Source organism: Myotis yumanensis, unplaced genomic scaffold, assembly GCF_028538775.1.
Source record: "Myotis yumanensis isolate MYYU_CA2020_CCGP unplaced genomic scaffold, mMyoYum1.0.hap1 SCAF_5, whole genome shotgun sequence".
NCBI classification, from domain to species: Eukaryota; Metazoa; Chordata; class Mammalia; order Chiroptera; family Vespertilionidae; genus Myotis; species Myotis yumanensis.
This window is the reverse complement of record NW_027223756.1, coordinates 67,922,989-67,941,550: the sequence shown is the minus strand read 5'-3', so window position 1 is coordinate 67,941,550 and position 18,562 is coordinate 67,922,989. Positions and strand designations below refer to the sequence as shown.

Here is an 18,562-nt window from a genome sequence, read left to right as displayed (position 1 = left end):
CATTTTATTTCAGGATTCCTTGTCCATCCCTTTCTCAGTTCTTATTTAACTTCTGTTTCCCTATCTCTGTTTCTGTCTCTTTCACACACACATACACATTTACCTTTTTTTAAAAAAAATATTTTGGTGGTTTTATTTATTTATTTTTGATACATGCACATGGTACAAAATTCGGATGTTATATAACTGTAAAAAGTTTGCCTTCTATTTCTACCTTCCAGGTACCTATTTTCCTTTCCTGGAGTTAACCACTGTTCACCACTGTCTTGTGTTTTTTTTCCAAAAGTGCTCTATGCATTAGTAAGCATACATAAAATGATAGCATACTGTACATAATTTTTTGCTTTTTGTTTTTATGCTACATAAATGTTAATATCCTATACATATTTTTATAAATATGGATTATAGGTTTTTTTTGCATTGTGATTTCTCACATGTCTATTTGGATAATCTTTTCTTATCAATCATAAAGTGTTATAACAGATTCTTAATTAGTTTATAGGTTCCCAATCCATGGCACATTAGAAGCAGTACTATATCAGAAGGGGATATCAGCACTACAAGTAATAATACCACCACAAGGTGCAAGAAATAAGTACTGCTGGAAATAAGGCCATAAGCACAGAGAGAAGTGAAAACTTAGAAACCTTCTTTGAGTTGCAGTAGTTTCACTAGTAAGCAGTAGTTTAGTAAATGTTAGAAGCGCTATTGGCCTTTCTTATGTGGGAAGAATAAGCATAGTTTTATTCTTTCATAAGAATAAGGGTGGAGAGAAGGATTAAGAAGTGTCTACCCACAGAAAGAGTCATGAAAGTATTATTAATAAGTATTACAATATACATTTCAACTTAAGATGGGTTTATTGGGATGTAGCCCCATCATAAGTCAAGGAATTATTTGTATATCTGTCTACATATTGTCTGTATTCTAGAGATGTTTGGGTCAATGTGGATACTGCTATCCAATAAGATTGTGTATTCTTGGTAGAAAAAATATTAATGATGGAGTTATTAACCCAAGTTATTGAATGTCTGTGTTATCAGAATATCTTGACTTTGCATTCTAATTCTTTTGAGTGTTATTCTGTTTCTGGTTTAACAGAACACAATTGCTGCTTTTCAGTAAACCTTTTGGTACCTTTCTTTATGCTTTTGATACACATGTTAAAAAATGGAATCTAATGTTTATATTTTGTAGAAAATGGCTCTCTCTACATAGTGATGGATTACTGTGAAGGAGGGGATCTTTTTAAACGAATAAATGCTCAGAAAGGCATTTTGTTTCAAGAGGATCAGGTGAGTTAGCATGTAGGAGATTGACTCTTCCTCCATAATGTTATTTAGAAGTAATTCAAAGTTATTTATATATGTATTTATTTATTTATAATTACAAAAGCTAATTGTAATTACTAGGGCAGTTCAGTAACATATTCTAATATATTAGTCACATTCCTGTACTAATCTTAGTTCAGTTCTCTATCTCATTTCCTGCCTGTAATATTGTTCCATGTATAATATACTGTGTCGGTGTGTGTGTGTGTGTGTGTCTGTATATGTATGTACACATATATATGTAATACCTGTATTTATGTATATAACAATTATTCATTATAACTGGTTAATTTTATACTCTGTCAATCTGGCTTACTGTTGCCAGACAATGTCTTCCTAAAATATAGCTTTTCTAGGTAACTGCAGCTCTAGAAACCTGGTATTGGCAACTGCATGAAATCTAACCTCTGTTTTGATTTCAAGGATCTCTAAAATATGACCCTAACCTACCTAAGCAATCTTATTTTTTTCTGTTATTCCTCAATGTTCACCTTTTTTTTCATCTGTTTATTTAGTTATTTATTTTACATTTGTGTAAGCTTTAATTCACATCACTCGTACAATACTATGCTGTTGGCATGTGCCTCGATAAATAGGCTTCAAAAAGAAATTATTACAGTGTAAAAATAGTTTCCCTGAATTCACGTGCTTTTTACTATTCCCGGGTCTCAAAATGGCTTTTAATGTTATTCTTTCAGACTTTTAGAGCTGTGATAGGATATGTTTCTCTGCCCTGCTCCCCAGAGTGATGTTGAAGCGAAGGGAAGTTAAGACAGCTAGGCACCATCCTAGTCTGAAAGAGGCCCAATTTGAGAAGTTCACTTTTGTTGCCAGAAAAAAAGGAACATGAGAAATTAAAGTGTCAAAAAGGCTGGGGAGTTTACGCCTGAGAAGAAAGCCCACAAATTAAATAAATAGACAAATAAGTAGATAGATAGATAGATAGATAGATAGATAGATAGGTAGAAATGAAGGTCAAATCTGTTCATCCAACAAAAACTGAAGTGCCTTCCACACCAAGCTAGGCACCAGAGATAGAGCATGGAGCAAAGTGAGTGCTACCATGGAGCTATCCCGTGGACATTATAATCTCCAAAGCACATCTGTTTCCTTGATATTCTCCCAATTGTGCCCAATTTCCAGAATAGGCCTGCTCTGACACTGCTCTGACACCTTTTGGTCTTCACATAGCTCCAGACAAATTTTCAATACAGTGGAAGAGAAAGAGGCCCAACAAAAACATATAATCCACTGTTACAGATCAAAACCTATCTTCTAGGAATATGTCAGTGTCCATTTCCTAGTTGTATATACAGTAACTGCATTTCTTCAGCTGACCGCCTCCCAGCGCACATGATGAAAGGACCTCACCCATGAGGAATGATGGATTCTTTTCATATATTTAACATATTTATTGAGCAATCACTGGGACACATGTTTATACATCTCATTCTTCCTCCTATATGCTTATTCTGATTATTTCTTTATTTTGATAATACCTTACCTCCAACTCTCTCTTATTAATACTATGCTCTATCTGCCATTATCACTGCAACATTATCTTGTTAGTCTATATAGATCAAATATATTAATTTTAATAGCTGCATCATGTTGCATTCTAACAAAGCCTGTGCTTCTTGTTTACTTTTACTCTTTTATCTTCATAACTCCATTTCCACTCCCCTTCTCTCCACAGGCAGCTATTCTAGTGTTTTTAATGAATATTTTATGTGTTTTTGCAAAAACGGCTATCATTGTTTTGTATACATGTATTTTAAATGCATACCTATTATAGAATTCATTTAGTTTTACTTTTTACCCTAAGTGCTATGTTTCTGACTCATCTGTTTTGCGATGAGTGCAAACGTTGCTTCTAACTGCTATATGGTGCCCCATTGTACTCATCCAAGTCTAAACTTATTTTTCCTAAATCATGCACCCTTCTTAATGTACTCTGAATAACTTCACCTCAGAATTATTTCCCCAACTAGGTTGTAATTTACTCTAGAGCAGAGATCACAGTTCTTATTTATGTCATATCAGGGTACTTAGGAGAGCTGTGTCTGTGGTAGACACCAAATTGGCACAACTAAGCTGTTGATTGATAATACCGTACATGTGGGGACTTTTAGGTTCTTAGTAGCAACTTTAAAATATGGTAAGGTGAGATCTTGACTTATATTTTAAATAAGTATTACTAAGTAAGGTAATGTCATAATTCTCAAGCTTTACTTATCTCCTCTTCCACAATTAAACCTAGTATACAGAACATAGAACTTGGGAGTAAGAAGATTTGGTTTTGAGTCCTTGTTCTACTTGTCAGCTAGTAATTGTTACGTTAACCAAGTCTTCCCATGCAGCTCTTATAACAACACTGAGCTAATTTATATATAGTGAGAGATAACCTCAAATTTTTATTTTTTCCTAAATTTAGGATCTAAACTTGGGAAGGCAAAAATCTAAAGAGTTGTCAGAGATTTGGTCACTTGATTAAGATAGGGCAAAGCAACAGCATATTTCAGAAAATAAAGGCAGATGGAGAGGATTCTGGGAAGATGGCAGAGTAGGAAGCACCAGGAATCTATCTCCCCACTAATAGTTACAGTGGCAGAACCTGTTTGATGTAACTATTTTGGATCTCTGGAGTCTATTGAAGGTTTGCAACTTCCAAGGTAACTTCAGCTCTTAGCTTTGTGGTAGCAGCTGTTCATTCTCTATCTCTCAGTCCCAAGGCAACTAGCCATGCAGCATTTCAGGAGCAACTTGCATGCTGGGCAAAAAGGTCCCTGACTTCCGAATACTAGGGATCTGTGCTCTGTTCATTGATAGCTACTTCTGATCTTCAAGGATAGACAAAGAGGTAGAGGTAGGCAGCTATTATTGTTTTGTCCTCTCACCCTCACCTCACCCCCATTATAACAAGTCCCATCACTTCTGGTTGAAGTAACTCTAAGGGATTTAAAGGGCCATACCCTTTTATTTCTTGCTGCTTCTCTTTCTTTTCCTTTTTGGGGAGCCAGATATTACAAACTAGGACTTTCAAAAACAACCACATATACAAGGGGAATTAGAAGGTCACCATGCATACGTAGAGGAGGATGCAGGCTTAGGAAAGACCTGAGAAGATTTAAGTTTATAACTCAGGCTGATCCTCAGCTCAGAGATAGCAAACGACAATTTAAAAACAAACAATAATTCAAAACAACAAGCACTGGGGAAGGAGGAGAATTTTCTTTCCATAGTTACCCTATTATTAGATTCAAATGACTAGTTTTCAACAACATTTGAAAGAACATTTGAGAGAACATTTGAAGAATTAATGGCTGAAAACATACAAAAGACTAACAAGGTAAACAGACAGGATTGTATGGTTTATTCAAAGAAAAGAAAATAAAGAAAAACTGTCCCTGAAAAAGACCTGATGGTAATCTACTAGACAAAAAGTTTAAAACAACTGTCTTAAAGATGCTCAGAGAACTAAAGGAAGACATGGAGAAAGTCAGGAAAGCAGTGTATAAATAAAATGGTTATATTAATAAAGGGAAAATTTAAAAAGAAACAAAAAAAATTCTAGACCTGAAAAATACAATAACTGAAATAAAAAATTTATTAGAGGGATTCAAAGGTGGATTTGAGCAGGTGGAAAGAATTGGTGAATTGAAGCTATGACAGTGGAAATTATTTAATCTGAGGAACAGAAAGAAAAAAGATGGAAGAAAAGTACACAGACCATAAGGAACCTGTAGAACGTCATCTAGTAGACCAACATATGCATTATGGGAGTCCTGGAAAGAGGAGAGAGAAAGAAAGGGTCAGAGAGAACATTTGAAGAATTAATGGCTAAAAACTTCCAAAATTTGTTGGAATACACTGTACATGAGTATAAACATCTAGGAAGCTCAGCAAAAACTCTCAAGTTGGTTGAAGTCAAACAGACTTACACCAAGACATTATAATTAAACTGTTAAAAGGCAAAGACAAAGAAAGAAGTGACTCATTATATGTAACAGAGCTCTGGTAAGATTGTTAGCAGATTTCTTCTTAGAAACTTTGGAGACCAAAAGACTTGGGCTGATGTACTCAAGTTCTAAAAGAAAAACTGTCAACCAAGAATTCTGTATCTGGCAAAATGGTCTTTTGAAATGAGGGGGAAATTAAGACATCCCCAGATAAACAAAAGCTGTGGTTATTCGTTATTGCTGAACTTGAATTGAAAGAAATACTAAAGGGAGTCTTGCAGATTGAAATGAGAAAACACTAGACAGTGACTTGGAATCATATGAAGAAATTGATCTCAGTAAAGGTAAATACATAGGTAATTATAAAAGCTAATATTATTGCAATACTTTTTTTCCACATAATTTAAGAGACTAATGCATTTTTTAAAAAGCAACTATGTACCCCAAAGCTAGTATTACAACTGGTTTGTACTCCACATTTTGTTTTCTACATAATTTGAGAGTCTAATGCTTTTAAAAAAGAAAATAAAGAAAGAATAAAGGAAGAAGAGCTACCAATCAGGTAACAATTCAGTTTCTGAACACAGAAAGATAAAATTGTATAAAGGTATAATTTTGTGACATAAAGGAGTGGGATAGAAATGTAAAGGAGCAGAATTTTCATGTTATTGAAGTTAAGCTGGTGCAAATCCAAATTAGAGTATTATAACTAGGATAGTAAATGTAATCCCCATGGACTGACTTTGGCCTATTAGGTATATCATTGCTGCTGAACACTTTTGTAAAGTTATAAAGGAGTACAGGTATGGGAGATATGTTAATGAAAAACAGTATCTTTAAATTGAGGCATAGGTCATTTCTAGATGTGTTTTAGCTCTACAGGGAGGCTGCATAACAGTAAGACTCAGCACAGCTTAATTTTCATCTTTTTGTACTTGTTCTTGATCCCTCATGGTTGAATTAATTGCGCTCTGTGTGTACTTATTGCAGTTACAAAGTTTGTGCATTTTATTAAGGTATTTGTTTATATTTCTGCCACCACATGAACTCCTTAAAATTGAGAGTACTGTATTTCATTTTTTTTTACAGTGCCTTATGTGAATATGGAAAGGAATTTAAAAATTCATGTGGTCCTTAGTAATTATCTGTTGAACTGAACTGAGAGGCTTGCTTTTTAAGAAAATTAATTTTAAAAATTAATTTTAGGTTATTTTAATATAATATTTGTTCTTTTAAAAAATACTGAACAGATAGGAAGCATGTTAATCTATTTTCTAAAATTTTCCCCTGATATAAATATTGTTACCTAATTGGTAGCTCTCCTTCCTTTATTCTTTCTTTCATTCTTACACACACCACAACACTTATATACAACTATATAAAGTTCAGGTATATAATATACATAAATATACTTTTAAAAAATAGGAGTATGCTCTGCAACTTTCTTTTTTTCACTTAACATTGTACATAGATGTACTTCATTCTTTTCAGTGGCTGCATAGCATTTCTAGTGCAGTGTTATCAAATATATTTAACCAGGTTCATTGAAGGGCATTTAGGTTATTTATATTTTTTTGTTTTGACAAACAGTGCTGGAGTAAACATCCTTGTACACATCCTTTTGTATTTGTAACACTATATCTGTAGGATAAATTTGAAATTGCAATTTGTTCTTTCATATGGTATGTGAATATAAAATTTTTGCATACTTTGCAAAATGACTGTAATTAACGTTACCACAAATAGGGTATGCAAAGACCTATTTCCCCACATTCTAACCAACATTGTATATTATTTCATTTTTGTCAAGTTCAGTTAGTATTTTGTTTTAAATTTTTTTTTTTTAATTTGGAGGAAGGCTAGTATTTTGTGTATGTTTTCCCCCGGTCATTTGCCTTTCTAGTCTTTGGTCCACTTCTTATTTTGGCTGCCAGTATTTTTCTGTGATTTGAAAGAAATTGTACATATTAGAGAATTAGCAATCTTTCAATTATGCTGCAGATTCATATGATTGTTATGCTTGATTATATCTTTTGTTATGCAGATGCTTTAAATTTTATAGAATCAACTTTGTCATCCTTATTTCTTGTGATATGTGTCATGATTTGAAAGTCCTGTTTCAATCAAAGAACCTATGTATTCTTCTATTATTGTGTGTGTGTGTGTGTGTGTGTGTATATATATATATATATATATATATATATATATATTTTTTTTTTTTTTTCCAAAATGCCATCTGCTTGGAATTATTTTAGTATTAGGTCTGAGGAATAAATTAAACCTTTTTACTTTCAAGTGGCTGACTCCAGAATGTGTTTATGTATGGGAAATGTGGGGAGAGAAAAAAAGCAAGAGATGTTGTCCAACTTTTCAGCCTGATTTTTTTCCTCTTATGATTTTTATGTCAAAGAAAGCATTATAGAAAAAAATAAACTTAAAAACAGAAGTCGCCTATCATACTATAATAAAATATAAATTATTTCTATTTTTATTGCTCTCTAGAAATTTCTTTCCATATTCTGACATTCAGTAGCAGTCTCTTACATTTTAAAGTTAGTATGTGCCTAACTTTAATGTGTCTGTTGGCTTCAATACCTATGTAATGTTAGTTACTACAAATTAAAAATAAATTATAGCTACATTTTTTAAAGGACTTAGTTCCTTGAACTCATTCCTGAATCCTTTTAGTGGTCAAGAAAAGAACACTGTGAAATGTAAAATTTAAAAGTAATGACAGCTCTCATTTTACCCCTCTAGATTTTGGACTGGTTTGTACAGATATGTTTGGCCCTGAAACATGTACATGATAGAAAAATTCTTCATCGAGACATAAAATCACAGGTATGTTTATTGTGTTACTAGTAACTTCTGAATGGATATGGACATGGAACCAGCATTGTCTTGATCCAAAATTTTTGAACTCAATCCAATCTGGTCTGTCTTGTGTTAGACCTCCTGCCTACTTCCTATATCTTTCTATATCTTGGTTTGCTTTCTCATTATAACAGAAAAATATTTTAAAAAATGCATGTGTGGAAGGCAATGACAATAGGATATAAATTTCTAGATTGGTAATTGTTTCCTTATAGAATATTGAAGATATCGCTCACGTGTCACTTGACTTCTAGTTGCTGTTTAGGAATTTAAAGCCATCATTCTTATCCTTCTTTCTTCTCTCTGGAAGATTTTAGGATATTCTCTCCATCCCTGTTATGAAATTTCACTGTTACGCATTGATGAGGGTCAGCTTTTATTCATTATGCTGTGTAATTTCGCTCTGAGAAAGTGTATTTCTCAGGAAATGTTTGGGAAAATGTTTAGCTATATTTTTTCAAATATTATTTGTCTGTTACTATCTTCAAGGTTGTCTTCGGGATTTTTTTCTAGACATGGTGGAGCTTCTTAATCTATCCCTCCAAGTATCTTGTTTTCATATTTTATCTCTTTGTCTCTCTGTTCCATTTTGTAGGTCAATTTCATCAACCTACGTTTTTAATTTTGTATAAACTAGTGCTTATCTCATCTACTTTTTAAAAAAAAATATTTTATTGATTTTTACAGAGAGGAAGGGAGAGGGATAGAGAATTAGAAACATTGATGAGAGAGAAACATCAAACAGCTGCCTCCTGCACACCTCGTACTGGGGATGTGCCTGTAACCAAGGTACATGCTCTTGACCAGACTGGAACCTGGAACCCTCCAGTCCGCAGGCTGACGCTCTATCCACTGAGCCAAACCGGCCAGGGCTCATCTACTTTTTAAAAAACTTTTTTATATTTATTGATTTGAGAAAGAGAGGAAGGGAGGAAGGGAGAGAGAGGGAGAGAGAGAGATTGATTTGTTGTTTCTCTTATTTATGCATTCATTGGTTGATTCTTGTATGTGCCCTGACTGAGGATTGATCATGCAAACTTGACATATTGGGACAGTGCTCTAACCAACTGAGCTACCCTGCCAGGGCTCTCATCTATTTTTTTAATAATAATTTTTTTCTCTGCAAGGTTGAAAATGGAATTTCACATTCTGATTGGTTCTTATTTCATAATGTCTTGTTCTTTTTAAATGATATTTATCCCTTCATCATTTATCTCTGAAATTTCTAAACATTTTATTTTAAATTTTTTGTTGGATTATTTTTTTAAATTAATTATATCTAGAGTGAATTTATGTTCTGATGATTTGGGGGGGCTAGTTTTCTTTGTATTATATGTATGGCTTCATATGTGTGGCTTGTCCCCACAGCTCACTCATCTTTGCATAGAGGTTCCATGGTTGTCTCACTTAAGCTCTCTCAGTTCTCAGAAAGGGGAGTACAGAGAAAGTTTGTTTCCTGTGTCAGGGCTGAGTGTCTGTCTTCTTACCTCAGGCCTGCAGCTTCTTTATAGCCTAATAGCCACAAGATGCATAGTGGGAAGAAGATAAACTGTGGTGGAAGTTCACCTTTTCTGTCCCCCAACCCTCTGCTACCTAGTCCCATTTCATCCCATTTTACTCCATCCTTGTTAACCCCCGTTTGTGTCATCTTGACTTTGAGCATGTGCCTGATTCAAGTCTCCTGACTGATAAAGATGGGTTTTTAATTCATGTTATCCCACAAAATCTTGACTTCACTGTTTGATAGAGTATTGGAGTTCTGTATTTATAAATGTATTGGAGTTCTGTATTTATAAATGCAAAATGGGTAAATTATTGGAAATTTTAAAAATTTTAATCTATTTCTACAGATAGTTTTACCTTTTTTTTTTTTTTTTTGGATGATGCCCAGGGATCTGCACTTTTTTAAAAAAAATTAACATACAATATCCTATTAGTTTCAGGTGTACATCATAATGATTTGATATATACATTTCAAAAAGATCGCAATAAGTCTAGTTAGCATCTGTCACCATATAGTTATTAAAATATTACTATTTCCCTATGCTGTACATTACAACCCATGACTTACTTTATTACTGTAAGTTTGTATCTCTTAATCCACTTCACTTATTTTGCCTGCCCCTCACCCCCCAGCCCCCATTTTTGGAAAATTTTAGGATTAATTTGTTACATTTACTAGTAGGCTACTTAGAAGTTTTAGACAGTTGACAGAGGGGGAGGTTGGGATTCAATTTTTAAAGCTCTAATGAGATACATTTTATATTCCATAAAATCTACCCACTTAAAGTGTATAGTTCAATGATTTTTAGTATATTCACAGAATTGTGAAATCATCACCACTTTCTAATTCCTGAAGATTTTTTATCACTCCAAAAAGAAACCCTGTACCTGTTAGCAATCACTCCCTATCCCTACTCCACGTAGATCTTGGAAGCGACTAATCTACTTTCTGTCTCTATGGATTTGCTTATTGGGGACATATTATGTAAATGGATTCATATAATATGTACCTTTGCCTATTTTAAAATTGAGTTATTTGTCTTTTATTGTTGCTGTTGAATTGTAAACGTTTTTATTCTGGATACAAATTCCTTGTCAGATATAGGATTTGCAAATATTTTTTCCAATTCTGTGGGCTCTTTTTTTGATGGTATTCTTTGATGCACAATAATTTTTAAAATTTTGATGAAATCCAGTTTTTATTTTTTTTTTTTGCTTCAGTTGTTGGTGTCATATCTAAGAAATTATTGCCTAGCCCAGTGAAGATTTACTTCTGTATTTTCTTCTAGGAGTTACAGAGTTTTAATTCTTATATTAGGTCTAGAGTCCATTTTGGGTTAATTTTTGTATATAAGATAGGGGTGTACTTTCATTCTTTTGAATGTGGATGTCGAGTTATCCTAGCATTTTTTAAACTCCATTTTTATGAAAAAAGTTGACTCAGAACTGAACTGTAATAATAATTCTGGGTTTTTTTTTTCTCACTTTTATAGAACATATTTTTAACCAAAGATGGGACAATACAACTTGGAGATTTTGGAATTGCTAGAGTTCTAAATAGGTAATATATCAGTTTTAAACTTGGTTTTGCTATGTCTTTAGTGAAGTTTAAATTCATGGTGATGTATATGTGATAATTTATATCTTGGAGTACCTTAAGCTTCTCCAATAATTCTTTTTTTGTTCTAGTACTGTAGAACTTGCTCGAACTTGCATAGGGACCCCGTACTACTTGTCACCTGAAATCTGTGAAAACAAACCTTACAATAATAAAAGGTATTTAAAATACTTAGTATATTATGTATATTTCCTTTAACTATATCTATTATACTATATTTATTAGCCTTAAGAATATTCTAAAATCACTAATATACATATGTAAATATATATACACAGACTTTTAAAAATATATGATGAGGGGAATTGTAGAGAAGCTATTTCACTATCTTGCTAAAGGAACTATAGAAAGAATCAGTTTATTATTGAAATTATATTTGGAAATAGAGGGCTTTCTTTGGTCTTTCTCTTTGTAATAGTAACTTCCTACTGAATTATAATAGTTAATATTTATTGGACATTTTCTCTATGAAGGGCACTATTTTGTATGCTTTCTATGATTAACTCTTAATCTTCACAGTAACCTTGTATATTGTACGTATTAATCATTCCTCCTTTCCTTATAAGGAATTCAAATACAGAGAGATATAAAGTAACTTCAGAGTCCCAGGCATCTGGCTTCCAACCTCAAATTTTCTAATTACTGAGTTGTGCTGTGGTTACCAGACTGTAAATGTACTAGATGGAAAAAGAAATTCTGCCCCTGAATTCCAATTACCCTTTATTTTCTCTCTGTCTTTCCAATAGAAAAATGATAACCGAAAAGCATTGATGTTAATTTTGAAAGTGCTCATAGAAGCTAAAAGGTAAAAATCGATAGCTGGCAATAACACATGTATTATTGCTATCTGTCCTCCCTCTCCCCCATCTTTTTTTTGAGGATGAGGACGAAGCTCTATTTCAAACTTGAGCATAGAGACTGAGAACATCATCCTACCAATGTATTTTTTAAATAAACTTTTGTTACAATAAGTCTAGTCCATTGAATATATTATTAGTGAATATTCTAAAGGATAACAGTATTTGAACTAAAGTAATTTTACATTTTAATGTTATTTCGCTGTCCTGTGGATAAGTCAACTGTAAGAAACATCATTCTTTCAATTAAGAATGGATTTGCCCTAACCGGTTTGGCTCAGTGGATAGAGTGTCGGCCTGCGGACTGAAGGGTCCCAGGTTTGATTCCGGTCAAGGGTACAAACCCAGGTTGCGGGTTTGATCCCCAGTAGGAGACATGCAGGAGGCAGCCGACCAATGATTCTCTCTCATCATTGATGTTTCTATCTCTCTCTCTCCCTCTCCTTTCCTCTCTGAAATCAATAAATCTAAGTAACAAAATAAACTGATGAACAGAGTGGATCCAGAGACATGGAAGCATGGAATAGAGTATGGAATCTCAGGGGGAAAGCGGGGGTGGAGGGGTGCGCTGGAAGGGGGAAAAAAGGGGCATATGTAATACTTTGAACAATAAAAAATTATTTTTTAAAATGACAACAGCTAACACACACACACAAAATATATTTTTAAAGAAAAGAAAAGAGATCATATGTAAAGAAGATAGTGTAACTAAGTCTTTAAGAGTAAAATAAATTAATATATTTACTCTTACCTAATGTTTCAGATGGCTCTCAGGTTTGAGATATAATTTTAGTAAATTAATATTTTCTTCATGTTTACTAAAGTAGTAAGTAGTGTTCTACTTTAATATTTTTAGAAGTCATGGTATTTTTAAAACAAATCTTTATTTTTGAAAGTATTACGTATGTTCCTTTTTTTCTCCCATTGCCCTCTCCTCCCCTCTCCCTCTCCAAGCCTTCACCACCCACTGTCTGTGTCCTTGGATTATGCATATACGCATATGAGTTCATTGGTTGATCTCTTCCCCCCCTCCACTCTCCCCTGCCTTCCCTCTGAGGTTTGACAGTCTGTTCGATGTTTCTATGTCTCTGGGTCTATTTTTGTTCATTAGTTTATGTTGGTCATTAGATTCCACATATGAGTGAGATCTGGCTTATTTTGCTTAGCATAATCCTCTCTAGGTCCATCCATGCTGTTGCAAATGGTAAGAGTTCTTTCTTTTTTTACAGCTGCATAGTACTCCATTGTATAGATGTACCATATTGCAAATAGTTGAATAAAGCATTTGAATTGAAATAAAGTAACACTAGAATATTCATAACATTTACCAATTTTATTATTTTTTAATAATAAATTTCTCTAATCTGGGATAGCTGTTTTCATCATTTGGTTATGGTTGAAATTTTAAGTTTTAAAGGACATGTTTAATGGTGTTTTCTTTAAGTGAAAAAAATTTTAAGTAAAATCTGAAACTTACAAAAAATATGTCATTCTTCTATTTCCTAGTGACATTTGGGCTCTGGGATGTGTCCTTTATGAGTTGTGCACACTTAAACATGCAGTAAGTACAAGTTTCTGAAATATTGTGTCAAAAAGTGACTATAATATTTTTTTAAAAATTATATGCCATCTTTCAGATGACCCTTTTGTACTAGAAATTCTTCTTTGTCAGTTTTTAAACTTCTAAAATTCTCTTAAGTATAAATTTTAATTTATTTTCCCTTAATATGTATGCATATGTTATATACTTCATGTTATATATTTGTTCTTATAATAATATATCATACATTTTCTGAAAAATTATTTCTAAAGACAGAAATAAATTTGCTGTACTTTTAAAGTTAAATTCATATATGAATTTGATATTTTAGCTTAAATTGTATTTGTTTCATTTTAGCAGTTTTTATCAAAACAACCACATTATTTGTGTTTGGAATTGAAATCATCTAGGGAACATTTTCAACATATTTATAAAGGGATTTTTAAATCAATTTAAATACCTTTTAATCCAGAGTTTTTAAAATTTTCACTTTTGAGACTCTTTGACATGGCACATACCACACCAAAAAGGGGAAGTTCTTGTCCTAAATAGGTTGATTTTTAATCACTTTCCATTTCAGAATTTGTTTTTTAAAAATTCTTCCCCCATTGTTTAAACAGTAGAGTGTTTTCATTACAGAAAACTTAAAAGAAAATACATAAAAAATATAAAGAAGTGAATAAATACCAAAAGCAATTTTTCCAACCAGTAATGACTACTTGTAATATTTTATCATTTCCTTTTAGGTTTATTCTAGACTAATCTATAGAGTGAGTTTGTTTTGTTTTTTTTTCCTGAAAAGTTTAGTTATATTGTATAAGCAGTTTTATAGCCTGTTTTTATTTCCTCATATTCTTTGAGTATTTTTCTCTGTTTTTTTTTTTTTATTATGTTTGCATACTCTCCTACTGTATTGCTTTGGTTTTGTTTTTGTTTCTTAAGGAAAAAATTAGAGACTGCCAAAGTGATATGGGATGGTCATTATTAGATCTGTATGTAGAAGAATGGGTTTTTCTGTGACAGTCATTTTAAGTCTAAATCAGAATATTTTTACATTTACCTGTTACCATTGCTTCATCTACATTTAACTGTCAACATTGCTTCTGTATTTTGGAATTGTTTGCTCTTAAGTGGACACATGAAATTAAGTAATTCTCTTACCTTTATTTATGAAGAGTTTGTCAGTTGAGAGATAAAAATTCATTGTAGTGAAGAGCTAGAGTAACAAGTCTTTTTGCATTTAGGATTTCTTATGTACATAAATACTTCTATACAATTGAATTGTATTCAAATTTTTAATCAACTGAAGGACATATTTTAAATGTGCTAAGAGAATTTAACATTTAACAGAACTATGTTATAATTGGCATAATCACCAGTGCCTAATTTATACCATGTTTTATGTTCTATACTATTTTAGCCGAGATATCAAAGCTTAATTTTACTTACACTCCAAATGTAATCGTCTTAAGATTTTAAACTGCCCACTCTATTTTTTTAAATTTCAGTTAGAGTTTATATTGTGCTTAATATTAAAATGTATTGTATTCCCATTGATATGACTTTGGAATATTTGCTGCATTGTTGATTCCATGGCTTTTGGGAACATAACACACTTAAAAATAATGAGCAGTGTTTAAAAGGAAACTAATTAGTACTTTATTATATTTCCCCAAAATATTTTAGTTCTATAATTGATGTCTTGTTTTAGTTACTACAATAGGAGCACAGGAAGGCAGGTCTTAAATGAAGACCACCAGGTTGGTTGGTTGGTTTTCATCTTTATTATTATTATGTTTTTATAAAGTATTTAATTATTACTTATATTCCCATCTCTTAGTGTTTCCAATAACTAAAACTCTTTTAAAATTTTATTTTATTGATTTTTCACAGAGAGGAAGGGAGAGGGATAGAGAGTTAGAAATATCGATGAGAGAGAAACATCGATCAGCTGCCTCCTGCACACTCCCCAGTGGGTATGTGCCCGCAACCAAGGTACATGCCCTTGACCGGAATTGAACCTGGGACCTTTGAGTCCGTAGGCCGCAGGCCGACGCTCCATCCACTGAGCCAAACTGGTCAGGGCTGACTAAAACGCTTATAGCAAGTTATAACATATTATGAGGACTGATATTCTCTTTTAAATATATTTATAAATAACCAAGTGAACCTTGCCCTAGAGAACGTATGTGGTTAAAATATTTGGAAGAGGACTGTATTTCTGTTCTATATTGTTAGGAAATGAACTATTGTCATTGTTGATATTCCCATTTTCAATGTATGTGTGTGTGTTATGTATGTTAATTTATTTTTTTTAATTTTAGTTTGAAGCTGGCAATATGAAAAACCTGGTACTGAAGATAATATCTGGATCTTTTCCGCCTGTGTCTTTGCATTATTCTTATGATCTCCGCTGTTTGCTCTCTCAGTTATTTAAAAGAAATCCTAGGGATAGACCATCAGTCAACTCCATATTGGAGAAAGGTTTTATAGCCAAACGCATTGAAAAGTTTCTCTCACCTCAGGTATGTTTTTTACTGTAGAATTAAAATTGAACAGTAGGGTTATGGTGCTTAAGTAGAACATGCCCTCTTCTGTGTTGAGGAGAGCAAACACATCAGAACCTGGGAGCGGGGGGGCGGGGAGGGGGGGGGCGCATGAAGTGCTTTTTCAAACAGTTCTGAGGCCACCTTTCTTTCCATTCCTGTGTAACTTCTCCTCCCTATCTGCTTTTTAGTCAGTCTCTAGGAGGGAGCACATTCATTCTGTGTTTCCTCTTAACACTTAATCCTTAACTTCTGATCACCACATGTGTGGTTGTTTTCCCACACCAGGCAATTCTGTGATACCAGCCGGTGTCCTATAATTCAGCTTAGTTCTGACACTACACCTGGAGATAGCTTCAGATCCCTCAGTCCCACAAGACTGCCCCTCTTAAGTTACTGCAAGTCCAGGTTGTCACTTGTGCTTCTGACCAATCAGAGGTTCCCACAACCCCTTCTTGGGTTCAGTTAATTAGCTAGAGCAGCTCACAGAATGCAGAGAAACATTTACCAGTTTATTATAAAGGACATTAGAAGAGTACAGATGAGTAGTCAGAGGAAGAAATATGTAGGGTAAGGTTCATCAGGGTCAGAGTGCAGGAGCTTCTGACTCTGTGGATCTGGGGTATACCACCCTCCTGGCATGTTCACCAACCTAGAAGTTCTCCAAACCAGTCCAAATTTGAATTTTTTATGGAGGTTTCATAACGGAGGCATGATTGATGAAATCATAGGCCCTTAGTGAGTGATTCAACCTCCAGCCCCGCTCTCCTGGAGGGGAGAGTGGGACTAAAAATCCAACCTTCTAATCACTTGGTGTGTTTCTCTGTCAACCAGCCTCCATCCTTAAAGTCACTTTTTAAAAAAATATATATTTTTATTGCTTTCAGAGAAAAGGGAGAAAGAGATAGAAACATCAATGATGAGAGGGAATCATTGATCGGCTGCCTCCTGTATGCCCCACACTGGGGATTAAGCCCGAAATCCAGGCATGTGCCCTGACTGGGAATCAAATCGTGACCTTCTGGTTCATAGGTTGATGCTCAATCATTGAGCTACACCAGCCAGGCCTTAAGGTCACTTTATTAACTAAAATTTAGGTGTGGTGAAGGGGACCTGTGATAAATAACAAAAGATACCATTGCACACTTTATAGTTAGGAAATTCTGAGCTTTTAGGAACTACTAGTATGTGCCAGGAACTGTATGTGCCAGGAAGATCATCCTATATAATAAAAGCCTAATATGCTAATTGTCCGGTCATCCAGTTATCTGTTCAACCAATTAAAGCGTAATATGCTATTGCTATGCTAAGGCCTCTCAACCACTCACTATGATGTGCACTGACCACCAGAGGGCAGACAGTCAACTGGTCGACCAGTCGCTATGATGTGCACTGACCACCAGGGGGCAGACGCTCCGACTGGTAGGTTAGCTTGCTGCTAGGGTCCGGCCGATCAGGACTGAGCAAGACTGGCTGGACACGCCCTGGAGCCCTCGTATTGTCCCTCCCCAGCTGGCCAACCTCCGGTGTCTCTCCCTGGCCCTGATCGTGACCGGTGGGGTCCCTGAGCCTGGCCTTGCCCTCTGGCAATCCAGGACCCCTTGGGGGATGTCAGAGAGCCAGTTTTGGCCTGATCCCGCAGGCCAGGGCGAGGGACCCCACTGGTGCATGAATTTGTGCACTGGGCCTCTAGTGTGTGTGTGTGTGTGTGTGTGTGTGTGTGTGTGTGTGTGTATGTATTTTTAATCCTCATCCAAGGGTATTCTTTTAATGATTTTGGAGAGAGAGGGAGAGAGAAACATAGATCAGTTGTCTCTTGTATGTGCCCTGACTAGGGATCAAACCCATAACCTGGGTTATGTGCCCTGACTGGGAATTGAACTTGTAGCCTTTTGGTGCTCAGGACAACATTCCAACCACCTGGCCGGGTTGTATTTCTTATTATAAATCACAATAGAACAGAATCATTCCTCTGTCTCTTGGGTTTATTTTGTTTTCCAATTTTTTTTACTGTGGTAAAATATACATAACATAAAATTTATTATCTTAACTATGTTTATATGCACAGTTCAGTGGTATTAAATATGTTCATAGTGCTGTGCAGCCATCATCACCATCTAGCATCATATCTCTTTTCCCCTGTAGAGCAAACTTTCTACCCATTAACCAATTATTACCCATCTTTCAATCACTAGTGCCTGGCAACAACATTTCTACTTGTTCATTGTTCTTTGGTCACATATGTATAATAGATTATTGATTTATATTTCCTGTAGTACTTGCATATAGGTGCATAATAAATATTTGTTAAGTTGAATTGAATTTTATTCTGAC

General features: G+C 34.2%; 1 protein-coding gene across 4 annotated transcripts in view; it reads left to right on the top strand.

Moving 5' to 3' along the window:
* Nucleotides 1–18,562, top strand: part of NEK1 (NIMA related kinase 1) — a 142,983-nt gene that overhangs the window by 20,957 nt on the left and 103,464 nt on the right. For all 4 annotated transcript variants that reach the window (XM_070415458.1, XM_070415457.1, XM_070415455.1 and 1 more), the window contains 6 exons: nt 1,198–1,295; nt 8,048–8,131; nt 11,161–11,228; nt 11,357–11,443; nt 13,649–13,703; nt 16,007–16,207. In XM_070415458.1, coding sequence (XP_070271559.1) covers nt 1,198–1,295; nt 8,048–8,131; nt 11,161–11,228; nt 11,357–11,443; nt 13,649–13,703; nt 16,007–16,207 — 593 coding nt within the window. The remainder of the gene's footprint in view (nt 1–1,197; nt 1,296–8,047; nt 8,132–11,160; nt 11,229–11,356; nt 11,444–13,648; nt 13,704–16,006; nt 16,208–18,562) is intronic.